Below are 16,293 nucleotides of genomic sequence, written 5' to 3'. Positions count from 1 at the left end.
AATAAAGTATTTTTAGTATTTGGTAAAAGATACTGTTTCTTTGAATGATTTGATTATTAACATACTACATAGTAAGCAAGAAGGCGAACATGAAAGGGATAAATTAAGGACCCGAAGTTGTGGAATTAGTCAATCAAATGTAGATTTGTTTCCAATAGAAGATACACTTGGCTTTGTAGGGAGTAACTGAGTTATAACTGCATTTTACTAAGTAACATTTCAATTAACAAGCAAGTAAAATTTTCTCTAAAGTCGAAAAAAATTTTTGGAAATAATACGTCGAATTTTACTCAGTTTCTACTTACTATAATACGATTTTAGAATGCCTAGACATGTTTATTACTGTTAGACAGTTTGATAGTGTTTGAAATTCTCATCTAAGATTTGTGATTTAACAATAAAAATTTCTGTATGTTTTTTATCTAAAAGAATGCGCGTAAACTAAAAAAATGTTTATTTTGTTTCTCAGTTTTATTGAGGGAGGAATAAATACCTCGGCTTCGAATAGTTTTTTGAATGGAATATAAGGCCTTCTTTGTTTTTATTAGATCCTCGCGTCTCTCCAAGATTTATGAGAGATTTTATAGCCGCGTTGACCCGGGATGTTCTAGTTGGTATTGAATCATTTTGCAGAAAATATGTTTTTGTCGTAGTTGTTATAACGGGTTTGGAAAAAGGTTTAGGTTCTTGTTTAGAGAATTGGTCTGATTGGGGTCGTGCTATGCTTTTCACGTCAATAGTGTAATCTTCAGTAGATCCTACTTCCACTTTTATTGTTGTGAAGTTTTCATCAGATGTTTGATCATTTACATCCAATTTCTGTTCAGTAGTAGTTTCGGAAGCAATAATTTCTGTAGTAGTTGTAGTAATTTTACTTTGCTTATTTTGATTTGTAGGTACAAACTTTTCATTACCGATTCGATGATCACTAATGAAATATTTCAATTTTAACTTTAGTTTCTCATCTTCTTGATGATATTCTCTAGGCGCCTCTTTAGTTTTTTCTGTTGGAGAAGATAGTTCATGATTGAGGCTAACCGGATTCAAAATTTTTCTAACAGCTTTTAAAGCTTTGTAAGCTTTTAAATTATTACTATTAGTATTTTGATAGTCGAAGGGTGATGTATAAGATCTCAATCCACTGGATTTCCAATTATTTGTTGTTGGCGTAGTCTGAACGAAAACAGGTTTTGATATGGGTGTCCTCAGTACAAATCTATATGGAGAGTAAGTTGTAGGTACTATATTTTGGGTAGAAGGAAACTGCTTGTTAATAAATGAATTCTTTCGAGTTACATTTTTTGTTTCTATTTCTGGAGTTGTCATAGAACTTGTAGTAGTAATAGTTGTCGAAATAGTACTAGGACTAGTTGTTGCGGATGTTTTGGTAATATAATGAAAACGAGGTTTATTTTTAACTGTCGTAACAGAATCTAAAGTTGATTGTGAATCACTGTCTATATTAAATTTATCTGAAACATTACTTGAAATGTATTGAGGATATTGGCTATCGTTATTATCTAAAATTACAAAAGTGATATTTTCTGTAACATTCATATTAGGAGTATTGAGGTGAGTAGGAGGAAGGAAAGGTTCGTATGTGTCATAAGATTGTGTTTCTGGCGATACTATGTGTACTAGTGTTTCTGCATTTGACTGATTCTGGTCGGTTGTTTGAGACCTGTTAAAAGAAACCATATAAACGATTTATTTTAGGGTCCGTAAAATAATTTTAGTCGATAATAAGATGAGGTTACAGTACCAAATAGTATTAGATTATATCGTATATTTCAAAACGAATAGCGCGATTTTGATGCTTCATAATATTTATTTAATTAAATTAACAGGTATAAATGATACATCAAACAAAAGAGGAACTCATCAGTTAGGTTTGAAGGCTTACAACTACGCCCTTATGGTTAACTGTTGTTACAGCTTCTGAAGCCTTCGGGCTTACATAGGAAAAAAAGGAAAATATAGATTAAAGGAATGGGATTGCTAAGAAAAATATACATTGACATAATATACGACAAAATAGGAAATAACAATAAAAGAGAAAATTTAAACTCAAAACCAATTAAACAGAAAATCGAGGAATGCCAACTGGTGGTTTGGTTTCGTTATGAGAATGGGAGAAGAACAATTAAGAGGAAAAATATCTGAAGCACGAGCTGGCGAAAGCAAGAAAATAAGACCAAAGTATAGCTGGACGGTATAAATAAAGTTTGCTGGGGAAAGACACAGGATAGGAAAGAGCCCACGAAATGACTAATTTAACACCTGAAAAGGTAGAATAGCATAAAAATTGGGCAAGTAAGTATTATATCAAAATGTAGCTAGAACATGTTTATATTTGCTGATGAAAGATTGAAACCATAATAATATAAAACCTAGAAATTTAGGGGCTAATGTAGTGTTGCTTCAAGGCAATGAAGATTTCCTGGATTATTTTATCTTCAATGGTGAATTGATCTTAGTGGGCTAGTGAACTAAATTAAATATATGTTGTAGCATATCCTGGCGGAAAATATATATAACTTCCTTTTTTTGGTGAAACAACTTAATAGTGCTTTGGTCCACAGATTTGGTCTTCACATAGAAGAAGATGAAACAGAAAACTCACGAAAATAATGAATTGAGCGATTGACTGAACTTTACTGTACCCGATTGGCTATAAAGGTCTTGTTGGTCACCCAATTTGAGGTCGTGTGATTTCTACCTTTGAAAGTTCATGAATGATCAAGTGTATGTGCAATATCCATTCCCTTCCAGTATCAAAAAAAGAATTGAATTTGTTGCAACAATGAATCGATATTCACCAATCTGGTAATGAATTGGGCTCATATTGAACACCTGTTTTTGTGTTTGTATCATTTATAATTGTGAAATTAATGTGATAAATATTATGAAGCATAAATACCCTGTTATCAATTTAAAAACACCTCGTATTATTACTACACGGATGAAAAACAAGTATGATTTATGTAGTTGTCTTTAAAATTATGGATATAGTCATAAAAAGAATTGACACGTGTCAAATTAATTTATTTATTTCTTCACAAGGAAAAAAACTAACAACTAGAACTGTGTTTCATGAGTGGATATAGAATTTATTAGGGTTATCTCAAAAATGGAACATATTTGTAATAAAATTTGATTTTTGTAAACTAAAACTATTTCGAAAATCATGAATATGGAGAACTCGATATACAAATCACGTAATTTTCCTCTTCTAGAGTGAATTGTTGAAATCAAATATAATTCTTAGTCACACATTGTATTTATAAACCTGAGATCTATCAAGTAATGTGTACCAACCGTTATTACCGCAAAAATGAATTTGTTTTTTGGAACTAAAGTGTCAATATCCAGCGCTATGTAACTATTACTAATTATGAAAATTATGAAATTTACTAAAAATTCGAAAATTCCAATTTTTCGATACCGGATAAAATTTTTTATGAGTACAATATGGGAAATTAGAAGAAGAACATTTTGTTTTCTATTGGCATTTAAACCTGACTTTATTGAGGTGGAAAAGTTGTTCATTATTATTTCAAGTTAGAAGAATACAGAGTCTGCTTGATTGGAACTAGATTTAATCCATTCGATGTCGCGCTTTTAAAATAAATTTCGTTATGTCATCTCTTGAAAAATAGATAATTTATTGGGTACGTTTTTCTATTCAAAATAATTGGAAAGATCGAAATTTCCTCATTCTTAATCACCACGGATTTTTATATTGATTATTTGGACAATAAAGTTGAAGCTTTGAAAGTGAATTAGTAATACATAATACACTAATTTTTTAGCCTTTGGCTGTAATTTCAGGAGCAGTACAACCACTCACAATCAGTAGAATTCCACATATTGAGTAATATTGATACCAGAAAATATTATAAACTGATGTTTGTGTTTTATATCTATCAGAAGCATAGATTATTTGACTTTTCAATCGATTTTTATCAGCTTTAGAAACTAATATTTTTCAAAATAAAATTCCAGTGATGGAAAAAATGGTATACGAGTCACTGTAGAAAAGTGTATTAACCCTATAATTCTAATTTTATTTTTCAAAGTTTATAGCTAATCTTCGTCGTTCTGTCTACGCTGTAAAAAGGTACTAATTATTTTCAATTACAATTATTTATCATCTTATCATTTATAAACAAAAATTGAATATTCTTATTTAAATCACTCAAATTTTTCATTCATAATCACTGGCCTTTTCACCGAGACCATATTTTTTGGTCTAACTGAATATATTTGTTTTTTCAACTACCTACTTATTATAAATGAGAGCATCTTACTTTCAAAATAAGTTGAATAATCAAAATTCACTCATAGAATCAATAAAAAAGTTGAAATTTTTGTAAAAAAAAATTTGAATTGAAAAGTTCATGATACATCAAATTTTTGTTCGCCACAAAATGGTTTATTCCACTTTACTTGAAGCAGCTACGGTTTGTCCTCATTTATTTTCTGGCGGGTATATGGTACACATTTTTTTTGTAATAAGGCAACCTGCAGCTTTTTCTGTCTCCAGCCTTAAGTGTCTAACTCGATCTTCGATTTCAAAATTTGTGTAATAGAATCGCGAAGACCAGTTTAAAGTAGTATCAAATATCTCCTTTGCCATTTGTTATCCTTCATTGCTGTAGTTAACGTAAGAATCCCGAAGTATTTTTCAAATTCTTCTGCAATTTCAGCATTGGTATAGATTTACCATGATAAAAGACGAAAAGCAACACTTAATCTAACTCATGTTTCAAATACGTGTAGCTTCAGGTCTAACTGCACAATATTTCTCGTGGCTTCATAACCTTGGCTTTAGCAATGACTATTTCTACTTAACTTTTTTGCTATGCGATAACATAATAATAAATTCATTAGTGCCCTGTGTCGAAGTATCTCGTATTTGATGTTCACTTCATGAAGAGGTAGGGTTATTCACCTGAACTTTATGACTTGGACTTGGATGTTGTGTCAAATAAGACTCATCCTTGTGCGCTGCAATAAGTACGACTTAGCACTCAAAATTTACGGCACTTTTTTCGAATTTGCGTCGTCGACTCGGCGAAGGTTAGTGCTCTAGGGTTGATGTCTCGGATTCATGAAAGACCTCGACAATATAACTCAGTTTTCCACCTAGGCGCATACTATTATAAGGTCAAAATGAAATGATCATTTGGAAAAAAACTACGTATGTAAGATTATAAATACCAATTTTGGCTGGAGCTATTTTATTGGATGTTTCTTTATTTTCATTATCACGACGAGTTGAAAAGCCAAAAATTATTACCGCCGTCACTAATTCGCTTACAAAATATAAAAAAGAAATTTGAATGCTGTTCAATATTATTGTAGAGATACCAAAAAGAAATGTAATGCTACAGTACAATGAATAATTGAAAAGGAAATTATCTAAATGTTGTTTTTTACATAATATTTTCAAATAATTTTTGAAAATGTGTGACATTTAATTAATTATAAACTGCCTTAGTAAAAGAATACAACATTTGGCGTGAAAATTCCAAAAGCTTTATGAATAGTAATGAATATGTAATTTTGAGAATGATGGTTAGATATGAACGCAAGCAACTTAACTATTTTGAAAGTTCGTAGTAGTAGGCAAAGAAGCAAGCTACAGCAGAAGCAAAGTTCAAAATTAATTCTCATCTTATTAATCAACAGTGTTGAAGATAAGCATGTTAATATAAAGGATGGGTAAGAAATCAAGGATGAAATGAAAGATACTACAAAAATGATCAAAGCTACAATATTTAAATTCTCAATGAAATCTAGAGGCATGCTAATGCTTTTGTTTTTGTAGTACCTCAGTGGGAGTTGTGTACTCTTTTGAATAGGAATTGTCGTCGTAGTAGTTACTCTAGTTGAAGTTGTGGGTTTTCTGGTAGTTGTCGTAGTTCTTTTTGTTGATCTTTTAGTTGTAACTTCTTCAACATCATTCAATTCATTCCTGTCTCCCCTAAGGTTGTTATTTACATGAATTTATAATAACACATACGAAACAACTGAAGACTTACCTGTACGACTGCTGACGATTGTTTTGTTTGAAGGCGTTTTGATCATCCTGTAAATTTAATTTTAGATGAATACATAGAAGTACTAGGTATTCGACACGCAATGTATCAATAAAATTGATTGGTTCAACTAGGCTCTAGATCAAACATTTCAAAATATCAAATGCGCAGGTTTTTTATTTTTATAAATTGTATTCTGTTCTTTCGGTTTATTTAACCATGAAATGAGATCCAATATAATGTGCAAAGGTCAAATTGAATAAGTTCATTATTTCAGTTACTGTTCATACTACGAGGGTGGTTCAAATATAAACCGGTATTTTGCTATAAAAATTTTATTATTAAGTTCCAGCTCTGAATTTTTTTTTGCAGTTTTTCAACTTTTTTATTATTTTTATTATTTTATTTTTATTATACCTCCGCCTTTCTTTCGATCGCAGTCCGCCAAGTGCCTCTTCCAATAGAACAATAAATAATAGTCGTATGGCGACCAATCAAAACTATAAGGAGAGTGGTCCAATGTTTCTCATCCCAATTCGTTCAATGGCGGTGTCTTCCAGTCATACGGATTGAAATATCGCATCGTTTTGATGTGTAAACAGGTTTCATCGTGTTTTTCAGGAGGTTACTATAATACTGCGCGTTCAAAGTGCCTTGTTCAGTGACAAAATCAACCGAAATTACTTCTCTCATATCCCAAAACACGGTACACAACACCTTTTCGCTGACAGTGTAACCTTCGCTTTAACTGGCGTGTCATATTTTTTCCACCACTCCATAGATGGCGTTTACACTCCAGAATATAGTAGTGTACCCAAGTGAATATTCGATTTAATTAATTTTCACCTCCCTCTTCATACCGCTGCAGGAGACACGAGCAAACTTGTAAATATGTGTAAATTTTTGTGTCGGCACCCGCCTGGCTTAAATTTTACAATAACTGAGCCGTTTATGAATTAATTGCTCAGTGCTACCTATGCTATTGTCCAATTCGTTAGCCATATAGCCTACAGTAGTGCGTCGAGTTTCTTTAAAGAGCTGACGTTCTCATCGTTAACACTTGTTCTGAGACACCCCGCAATTGGCAAGTTTCGATAGATTTCCGTGGATTCTACTTTATATTTGAACAAAAAATCAATAATGATGCCTTGTGCAGCAGATAGTGGTACATCCTTCTCGCTCAAGGCTATAAGCACGCTAAAAAGCGAGGTTATCCGACTTTTTTATACGTTTCCTACTATACCTTTCTAGCATTCAGTGCAGACAATAAATTTTTCGTGCGTTTATACAAAAATTCCGGTTTATATTTGAAACCACACTCGTATTCATGAAAAATCTCGAAGCACCTCAAATTTAAGTTATGAATTGATATTATACAACATGAAAAAGTTTCTGATTTGTTTAAAGTACCTCAGCAATTGAAAGTATTGTAATTTTAGTTCGATTCGTTAACGTCAATTCTGAAAAATAGTTAGATTAACGGAAATGCATAAAATGATTGGTTACAGAGATAAAACTCAAACACAACAGGAAGCATCTCGTCTATTTCATGATGAATTTTCTGATTTATTGCTTACATAATAAGGAATTAGTAAAAAAAGGAGCACTTTGGTCATTGAAGATAAGAAAAGCAACTTGATGGTAGGAATCACTTTTTCACCTTGAAGAATATCAATGTATAATTTAAATTTTGGGATTTTCCGTGAGCAAGAGAAATAAGAAATTTATTCCATTTGTCTTTTATACATTGAATAATCAAATATTACAATGATCATTACTCTGTTTAGTCTAAATAACATTTATTGTATTTGTTTAGAGTCCCTTATATCGGCAAATATAAATATTGAATGGATACCTGAGTATCATATTTGTTGTTATTGCTACTAGTATAATCTGATACTGTGGATTGTTGGTAAATATCTTGAGGATTGATGTTATTTTCGATGTAAGCTGTATTTCCTCGTCTAGGTATTTCATTGCGAATAGACGATGAAGTTACAGTTGCTACTGGAGAAGTTCCTCTGTAAGCTGTTGATGGAGAATGTTCATTACTGTAGGTATTTTCGTTAGCAGGATATTCTAAAATAACACATAAAATAATTAGCGATTACTTCCAGTCAATAAGATGTTCATTAGGAAACATATTAGAGGGAAGTAAAATATATGAATAAATGCATTTATTTAGCAAATAATAAGAGAAAGCCGGCGATGAAAGTTTCGTATATTTGTGAATAATTAGTATTTCAAAACTAGCATTATTTATTATAATGAAGAATTATATATTTTAATATATTACTTACCATCTCTGTAAATTTCAACATCATCTTCGTAAAGAGCATAATACGGCTCATAACGGTTGTCATTGTATTGCGAACCGTTGTAAATGTTTCTTGAAGGGGCAGTGACAGATGATACTGAGGCTTGTTGTGGAGAAACGTTCTTTTCTTCACTAGTAAAAATAAAAAAGTATTGAGAATTATTTTATCTTTCGCAGTTACCATAGGAAAAATGATGGGCTTTACTCTATTTTGAAAACTAGCCGGAAATAGGAAACAAGAATATTATTTATTCAATTTATTGTATCACCTACTTTTGTGCCAAGATAGATATTATATATTATATCACACACATTATAAGGAATCGTCTACTGTATAAGAATTTTCTGAGAAATTCGTTAGCAATAGTATCCTTGTGAGATATAGTTGTCATAAAAGTTGTCAGAGTCGCCAAAAAAGCTTTTCTTCCACATTTCGCACGTTTTTCATTAACTCAATTGACCAAAAGACTTTTTCATGGCTACCGTGATACGAACTTTAACGAAAATTTAATACAGATAGTAAATATCGCAAAATATATTTGAGATACACCGATAGAATAGGCCTCTATAAATAAACTTAAAACCGGCTTGCATTCAAATGTTTAATGACAAAAAAATTGGAAAATACTTTTTAAAAGTATGTGCAAAAAATTGACTTGTCAAATTATATTTTTGTTTGGTAAAGCTCATTTAGCACCCATCATTCATCCTAGAGTTTGAATATTGTGGGATAAACATGCTCTCCCTGAAATATGATGTTTATTAAAATGTTTATAATTAGAATACGTCACCGTAAACTATTGTTAATGATGTCATGTAAAATTAACAGTAATGTAGTTAAGTCGGCAGTCTTTTCAGGTTTACGTTAGTCAAGATTCACATTTTATTTACATAAGAAATTATGTTTTGCATAAGATAAACATGGTTCAACGTAATAGTAACAACCTTAAGTTATTCGAAAGCCCGTATTAACATATTAATTCGTAGATTCAATTATATACAAAATAACATTTTAAATACTTCAATACAATTCAAAGACTCGAATAATATACTGAACTTCACGCTTCTAGGATCTCAAGTAATCGGAATTGCTGATAAAATAAATATTAATCTCTTCTTTTTAATCGAATAAGACCTTGTTCTGTTTAATTCCGAATATTTAGCATCTTCCTGAGCTTTCCTTGAGACGCTGGGTTTCGGCTCTCATACCATCTTTTTGGTGGTCTATCTAGTGGTTTCCGTGTGTTTGGTTTCTTGTTAATTCATTCTGCCCATCTGTTTCTGGAATTTTTTCAAAATGATCGCTTGTTGCCATTCTCTAATCCATCTCACAAAATCACGAATTCATGGCTTTTCTTTAATATCCTAACTTCTCTAAGACTTACTCCCTAGTCCTCATTAGACTTTTTGTTGTTTCAGTTCTTGTTTTGCTCTATAAATTTTCATCTTGTTTTGTGTACTTATTATATTATTTCTCTTTAGCACTTGTTGACCCTAGAAGCCTTTATGGCATAAGTTTGTACTTCCTTTATTAAATTCCCTACACATGATATTTTTACTCCAAAGTAAATAAATTTTATTACTATTGTGCTTTGGTCTACAACTAGTACGCATCTAATCTTATCTTTAGCTGGGACTATCAATTGAGTATTTTTAGGTGATATTCTCATATTATATTCATTTGTTGTTGTCTTTATATATAGTAGGTACTGAGGTCATATTCATTATCTGCCACTAGTATTTCATACCCGCATAACATAACGACTATTCTGTAACTTGTGTTAACTTTTTTTGACGCTTTCTATAACTCTGTACATGGTAATATTGAAAAGTGTAGGGCTAAATCTGTCTTCCTGCCGTATCCTGGTCATAATTTGTACTTCTCTGGAAAATTCTTTTTTGGTTTTGATCATTGTCGGTGTTTAGTTCTTTATCAATATTAAGATATTTATGATATATATTGTTTTCTCTCGAATCTTCGATACGTCCCTCATTTGTAGTTTATTAGAGGCTTTTGTGAGGTCATTAAAATGCTTTTCTACAACTCCTTCTGGCCACCTTCATTTTTGTCGAGAATGTTTCCCAGTGCTCAGTTATCGTGTGTGGTTGTTTATTCGATTTTCAAGAGTTGTATATCTCATATTCATCTAGTTTTATTGTTAATGTTTTATGCTTCCTTTTTTTCTCTTAGCAATTCCAGAATATTTATATAAAATTTTAATTTTAATCAATTATAACTAAGTATCAAGTACTATCAAACTCGTAAGAATAGACATAAAATAGATTTAATAAAATTTAATAACTAAAAATGGATTAGATAACTTCGAATTTCGGGTTGAATTTTGATTGAATTCAATAAATTTCAATGACTCCTAAAATCTATATCTAAAAGCAGATTAATTTATACACTATATACAAATATTATATTCATTCTTCTAAATTTTCTTGATAGGTCTCTTCTGTTTTAATATAAGTTTTTTTAAATAATTTTTTAAAAGAATAAAACGACGTTTGACGTTTGGACTTATTTCAATTTTTTTCAAAATATGGTATTGACACTGACAATATGTATATTTATATTAATCAAAAGATCACCTACATCATGAATATTAAAATGGGAATAAAATCAAAACAGAAATTTGCTTTAATAAGAAAAATGGATTTTCCCTTAGTACTTATATCTCAAATATGTAGCAGTAATCAATTGAATTATTTGTAGTTTTATTAGAATATACAATTAGTGTAATATTATATATCAAGCGCCTTTTACTAATTGTGATCCTATCTACATAGGGCAGACATCTCAGTATTTAGAAAATAGACTAAGAGGTCATTAATGTGATAAAAAAAACTGCATTAACGAACCATGGAATATCAAAAAAACATAAATACAATTATAAAGATTAAGAAATTCTTGGATCGGAATCTAATACACGAAAAAGAGAATTTTAGAAATGGTTCACATTCATAAGAACGTTATAATGATAAAAATAATGTAAGTAAAATTTCTATTTTGATTTTATTCTTATTTTGATATTCATGATATAAGTGATCTATTGTCAGTGTCAATATTATATTTTGATAAAGACTGAAATAAGTGAAAACGTCAATTTTTATCTTTATTTTGAAAAATTATTGGAAAAAACTAATTTTAAAACAGAAGAGAGTTAAGATCAAGAAAATTTAGAAGAATAAACATATATAAAAAGTCTAAGAAATAATAAATTAAAGAAAATTAATATTATTATAATTACATAAGGACACAATCTCTACTTTCCCTTGGTTGTTATTAAAGCCATTAATTAGGGAGATGATTGATATCATTTTCTCAAAATGCTTTTTCTCTTTTCACAATCCAAAATTTATTATATGTCAAACTAAACTAAAATCAAGAAAAATTGTCAGAGTACGGTGTTTTGGTGAAATAAACAGGAATACAGTATGCTAATGAACAAATATTCTTCAAAGAATCTTTTTACAAACAAGAAAATTATTTGTATAATTGTATAAGATGATGAAACAAAACCTTAGAATATAATTCAAAATATAATTCAAATATATTTTCTTTTCAGTCGATGTTTTCAAGTGTTAATAAGTTTAGATACTTCTGAACAGGGTATATATAGACATTGTATGCACCCGAAATTTTTCTCATACGTATTTTTGGGTACCCAAAAACAGAATTGATATGATTAGAAGGAGTTATTAGCTACTGTTTATTAAATAATTTACATCCTACACTAAAATAATTTCAAATTACAAAATGTACAATACGCATACAATATTAGCCATGTTTTAATTATTACTATATACAGCATTTCATGTAACCCCTGTTAAAACCACTTTACCTCTGAGAATTTTTCCAATGATGACTCTTTGTGTCATTGTCGTAAGTTTGTGTGGTCGTCTGTCTTCCTTTATAAATGCCTCCCTGCTCTTTAGTAGTGTAAGGTCTCCTAGTTGCTCTGCTTGGTATCCTTCTTGTAGTTCTACGTGTTTTCGGGGTTGTACCTGATTCTTGAGCGTCTTTGTTATTTATTATATTTGTGAATGTTGAGTTGGATAAAGGATTTATGGTAGTAGATGATCTATAACCTGTATTTATCTTAAATGTTTCAATTGCACTCTCATTTTCAATTTTTTCTGGACTTGGCTCTTCTTTTTCTATATCAACATCATGATAAACATACTCATCATCGTAATAATATGAATAATCATTATTTTTATTGTACTTAGTTTTGTCGGGATAAACATAATCTTCGTATTCGTCGTAATAATAATAATCAGATTCATTTAATTTATTTGCTTTTACGAAAGGTCTCTGACTTATATTATATATGACTTCTGCTGCTTTCGTTTTCAGTTCTGTTCCGTCTTGCTTAGAATTATTAGATTTGCTATTTAGCTTATTATCATTGATTTTATCTTGAATCGTACCATTGTAAGCTTCTTTGTGGTTATTCTTCTCGTTTTCTTCTATTTTAGTTTTAACAGCAACATTTGTAATGTTTATAAAGTGATTAGTTGTTGAAGATATTTTACTTTTATTATCATTCGACGTACTGCTTACTGCATTGTCTATTTTAGGATGCTCTGTGGACGTTGATGTTAGAAATTCAAATTTTTTTATAAATGCTTCGAAATCAAAATCCGGATCTGACAAAAGATCTTTAATATTTGGATAACGGACGTTCGTGTTAATATTTTCGGTAGAAGATTGGAATTTTTCGACTTCATTGCCATTGGTTCGATTATTTATAGGTTTCGATTGATCAAAATTATATTTTGTATCGTCTTTAACGTCTGTCTTCAATCTATATGGTGCTACAATAGCTTGTGTTTGTAAATTTTTAGTTCTATTGGTTGTCTTGTTTCGTTCTATTTGACTGTTATTGTTTATTAAAGGATAAGGGTTGTATTTGATAGGGTAACGATTACGTTGTCTGTTAGTAGGATGATATGAGGTAGTATACGTATTTCTATATCCTATTGTGGAAGTCCGATGAGGCGTATCGGCCCATTTTCCAAAAGCTATATATTGGTAATTATTTCCATTTATGTGGTAACTAGGGGTAAATGGCTGAAACTCTTCTTCATTGTTATCTATGGGAGGGCTAGGATTAAAACTAAATTTTTTTTTTTGAAAAGTTTGTTCAGTTATGGGCTGAAACTGCCTAAAATCTAAAATACTTTTCTCAGTTCCTTGTCTACGTATATGGTCTATTGTTTCAGGTGGACGACTAAAAAATTATTAGGCTATATTCATATACCTTCGTAATTTGCTTACTTCCTCAATAATTCATCTATGCAAGGTATTTAATTAAACCGATTAATCATCGCGTTAAATAGAAGATTATACTAAAAGTTTTATCTAAAATATTATTATAAGAAAATTAATTTTTAAACAGTTGTTTAATACGGTAGTATTGAATTCACCTCAAAGAAAAATTAATCCTAAATATATGACATATATTACGTAGTGCAGTCTACGAGTTAGTTGAACATAGAATGGTCGTAAATAAAAAAACTGATTATGTTTCAATACATTCTCCCTCTATTTCCACACTTTCCAGACCGTCTCACTGAAGCTTCTATGCCACTTTAAAAATATGTTGCATCTTTAGAGCGAAAATGTTCGTCCGCCACCTGTTTAATTTCATCGTCGCTGTTGAATAATTTACCCCTTAATTCGGTTTTCAGATTTGCGAACAAAAAATAATCGGATGGAGCCAGATCAAGGCATTATGGTGGGTGTTCATTCTATGTGAAGTCAAATCCATGTACAGTAGCCTAGGAAAGCGAAGCAGTGTGAACAGGAAAATTATCATGAAGCAAACGTGGCTAATTTTGCCGCGCCTATTTTCGATCATTTTTTGGCGCAACTGCTTAGTAAGTCAGAAGAATATGTCGCGTTCACGTTTGTATTTGATTCCTTGAAATTGAACAAAAAGATACTCTTGCAGTTTTAAACTATATATCAATCAGTTTTTTGGTGTTTTTCGTGAGGTTTGCTTTGTTTGGAATTGACTCTCGTTTCCGATGCCAATCCATGGAATCTCTTTTGGATATGGGATCATGGTGAAAGACCATAGTTTCATTGCCCGTTATAATTGATGGTATTACATTTTCTTCTAATGACCGTCACAGGACCTCCCCCATCTTGTAACGATTCTCGTCCCCAGCGAAACAACTTTCAATTTTCAATCATTTGAAATGTCACTGTTAATTGCCTCCATTCCGTTTTTGATTTGTGTTGGTGTTAATTTCTTTTTAGTCGAAAATTCTATAACAGTGCAAAACTCGATTTGAGATATTTTCAAACCAACTTTAATAAGTAGTTGTTCGAGATCTACTATAATAAAATGGATCGAAGCAGGATGCTGAAATTTTGTGTAAAGCTTGTTGAACTGACGCGTGCATAAAGATTTGTACGAATGCACTTTATTTACTATATGTATGTACTCATGGACCGCACTACGTATATGTCAAATGTAATAAGCTCAATATAATACCTTAAAAGTATATATCTGTGCGAAAAAGGGAGCTTTTTAAATTAAAACAGAATAAAGCAAATTGTATCGCAAGATTGCGGATTCAGTCACAAATAAACAAACAACAAAGCAAAATAAAGAAAATATCAAATAGCAATGGAAAATGTCATTCAACAAAGTTATCGGGACAAGTAAGAACCGATTGCGCCAGTGTGTAGATGTGAAGATATTATGTCAGTTCTAGATCGGCCTCACTGCCACACAAAAGTTAATGAGGAAATTTTCCAAAGCATCAACAGACATTTTTAAAAAGATTCAAGTATTTATCATATTGTTGTTGGCAAAATTCAGTACAAAAAAATATGTACGAGATAGATTGCAAGGCTTTCAGACGCATTGCTATCAGCGATGAAAGATGGATTGCGTACTACATTTCAAAGATTGAACGTCAATTCAGTGATTGGCATCATCCAACTAGAAAAAACAAACAAGGAACTTCCATAGGAAGCGTTTTTCTGTCAAGAGGAATGACAATACACGTTAGGAGATACTGTGGAACGTTATTAAAGCTGAAGACTGCTCTCTCTAGCATACATCTTAAAACACCAAACATTAATTGTCACTGATTTTGATGATGTATTGTTAAGCTTGTTGATCTGGATGTCATGTCCTTGACAAGTTAGCAATATTTGAAATTATTCGCTCATTTAAAGTGAGTAAAAATCGAGACCAAATATTCTGTTACATGTAAGTGACTCGGCAGGGATGATGGTATAAATTTATGGAATTATTACATTTTCATTGGCCCTTCATAACGTGTAAAACATTTCATATCAACCCGACGTTATTAAAGTGGGAGAAATCGTGTTTAAATATTCCGTTACTACTATTACTAATTGGTTTAGCAGCCATTCAGCAGTAGAGTTTTTTCAGGATAGTAAAAAAATTGTTGCCTCCACTTACCCAAAGAAATAACCCCGTATAAATAATTATACCAAAGAATTGTGAAACTGCCATTCTACATCGATACACACCTTTTTTATAGTTCTTCAATTAAGGCATTAAATATTAATTGATTTTTTATCAGGATATTCATATTAGCTATTAGAAAGTAATTAAGATTAAACTTGCTATATAAATTATTTTATGTTCGTTTTTGCTTATTTTATTTTCATTTATGTGTTAATATAATAATACCTCTGGTTTCAAATTAACAAGAAATTTTACGTTCACATCATCGTTATAATTAAATACCTCAATGAACACTGAGGAAGAAATATTTTCTGGTCATAACGTCGCTTTACCTTTTACGTATTTGTCTCTTTTGTCTCCTCTTTGTAGTCATATGTTTAAGCAATAAATTGTCATCACTCCTCAATCTGGTAGAGTAAATATGAAATAGAAATAAAAATAACAGTAAACAAAATATATATCAAATATT

The 16,293-nt window shown here is 30.8% G+C and overlaps 2 protein-coding genes across 5 annotated transcripts in view; both read right to left on the bottom strand.

The window, feature by feature from the left end:
* Window positions 1-16,293, bottom strand: part of LOC130892277 (uncharacterized) — a 109,427-nt gene that overhangs the window by 14,036 nt on the left and 79,098 nt on the right. For 2 of the 4 annotated variants that reach the window (XM_057797613.1, XM_057797603.1), the window contains exons 6-9: window positions 8,345-8,493; window positions 7,900-8,123; window positions 6,048-6,094; window positions 5,837-5,989 (exon numbers count right to left, since the gene is read on the bottom strand). In XM_057797613.1, the coding sequence (XP_057653596.1) occupies window positions 5,837-5,989; window positions 6,048-6,094; window positions 7,900-8,123; window positions 8,345-8,493 (573 nt within the window). The remainder of the gene's footprint in view (window positions 1-5,836; window positions 5,990-6,047; window positions 6,095-7,899; window positions 8,124-8,344; window positions 8,494-16,293) is intronic. The other 2 variants (XM_057797632.1, XM_057797621.1) reach the window with 1 other exon arrangement.
* LOC130892288 (putative uncharacterized protein DDB_G0293878) lies at window positions 12,141-16,225 on the bottom strand. Its single transcript, XM_057797644.1, has 2 exons — window positions 16,157-16,225; window positions 12,141-13,601 (listed from the first exon to the last, which is right to left on the bottom strand). Exons 1-2 carry the CDS (start codon window positions 16,195-16,197, stop codon window positions 12,206-12,208), a joined length of 1,437 nt encoding a protein of 478 aa, XP_057653627.1. The 5' UTR covers window positions 16,198-16,225; the 3' UTR covers window positions 12,141-12,205.

The sequence above is a fragment of the Diorhabda carinulata genome, chromosome 1, assembly GCF_026250575.1.
Source record: "Diorhabda carinulata isolate Delta chromosome 1, icDioCari1.1, whole genome shotgun sequence".
NCBI classification, from domain to species: Eukaryota; Metazoa; Arthropoda; class Insecta; order Coleoptera; family Chrysomelidae; genus Diorhabda; species Diorhabda carinulata.
Note: the sequence above shows the minus strand (reverse complement) of the source record. Positions and strands in the feature narration are given on the sequence as shown.

Excerpts from the sequence above, each read along its gene's own strand:
- LOC130892288 (XM_057797644.1), bottom strand. The coding sequence starts at position 16,197 with ATGACTACAAAGAGGAGACAAAAGAGACAAATACGTAAAAG. Across the intron at positions 13,602-16,156 it reads AAGAGACAAATACGTAAAAG|TCGTCCACCTGAAACAATAG; the intron begins GTAAAGCGACGT and ends ATAATTTTTTAG.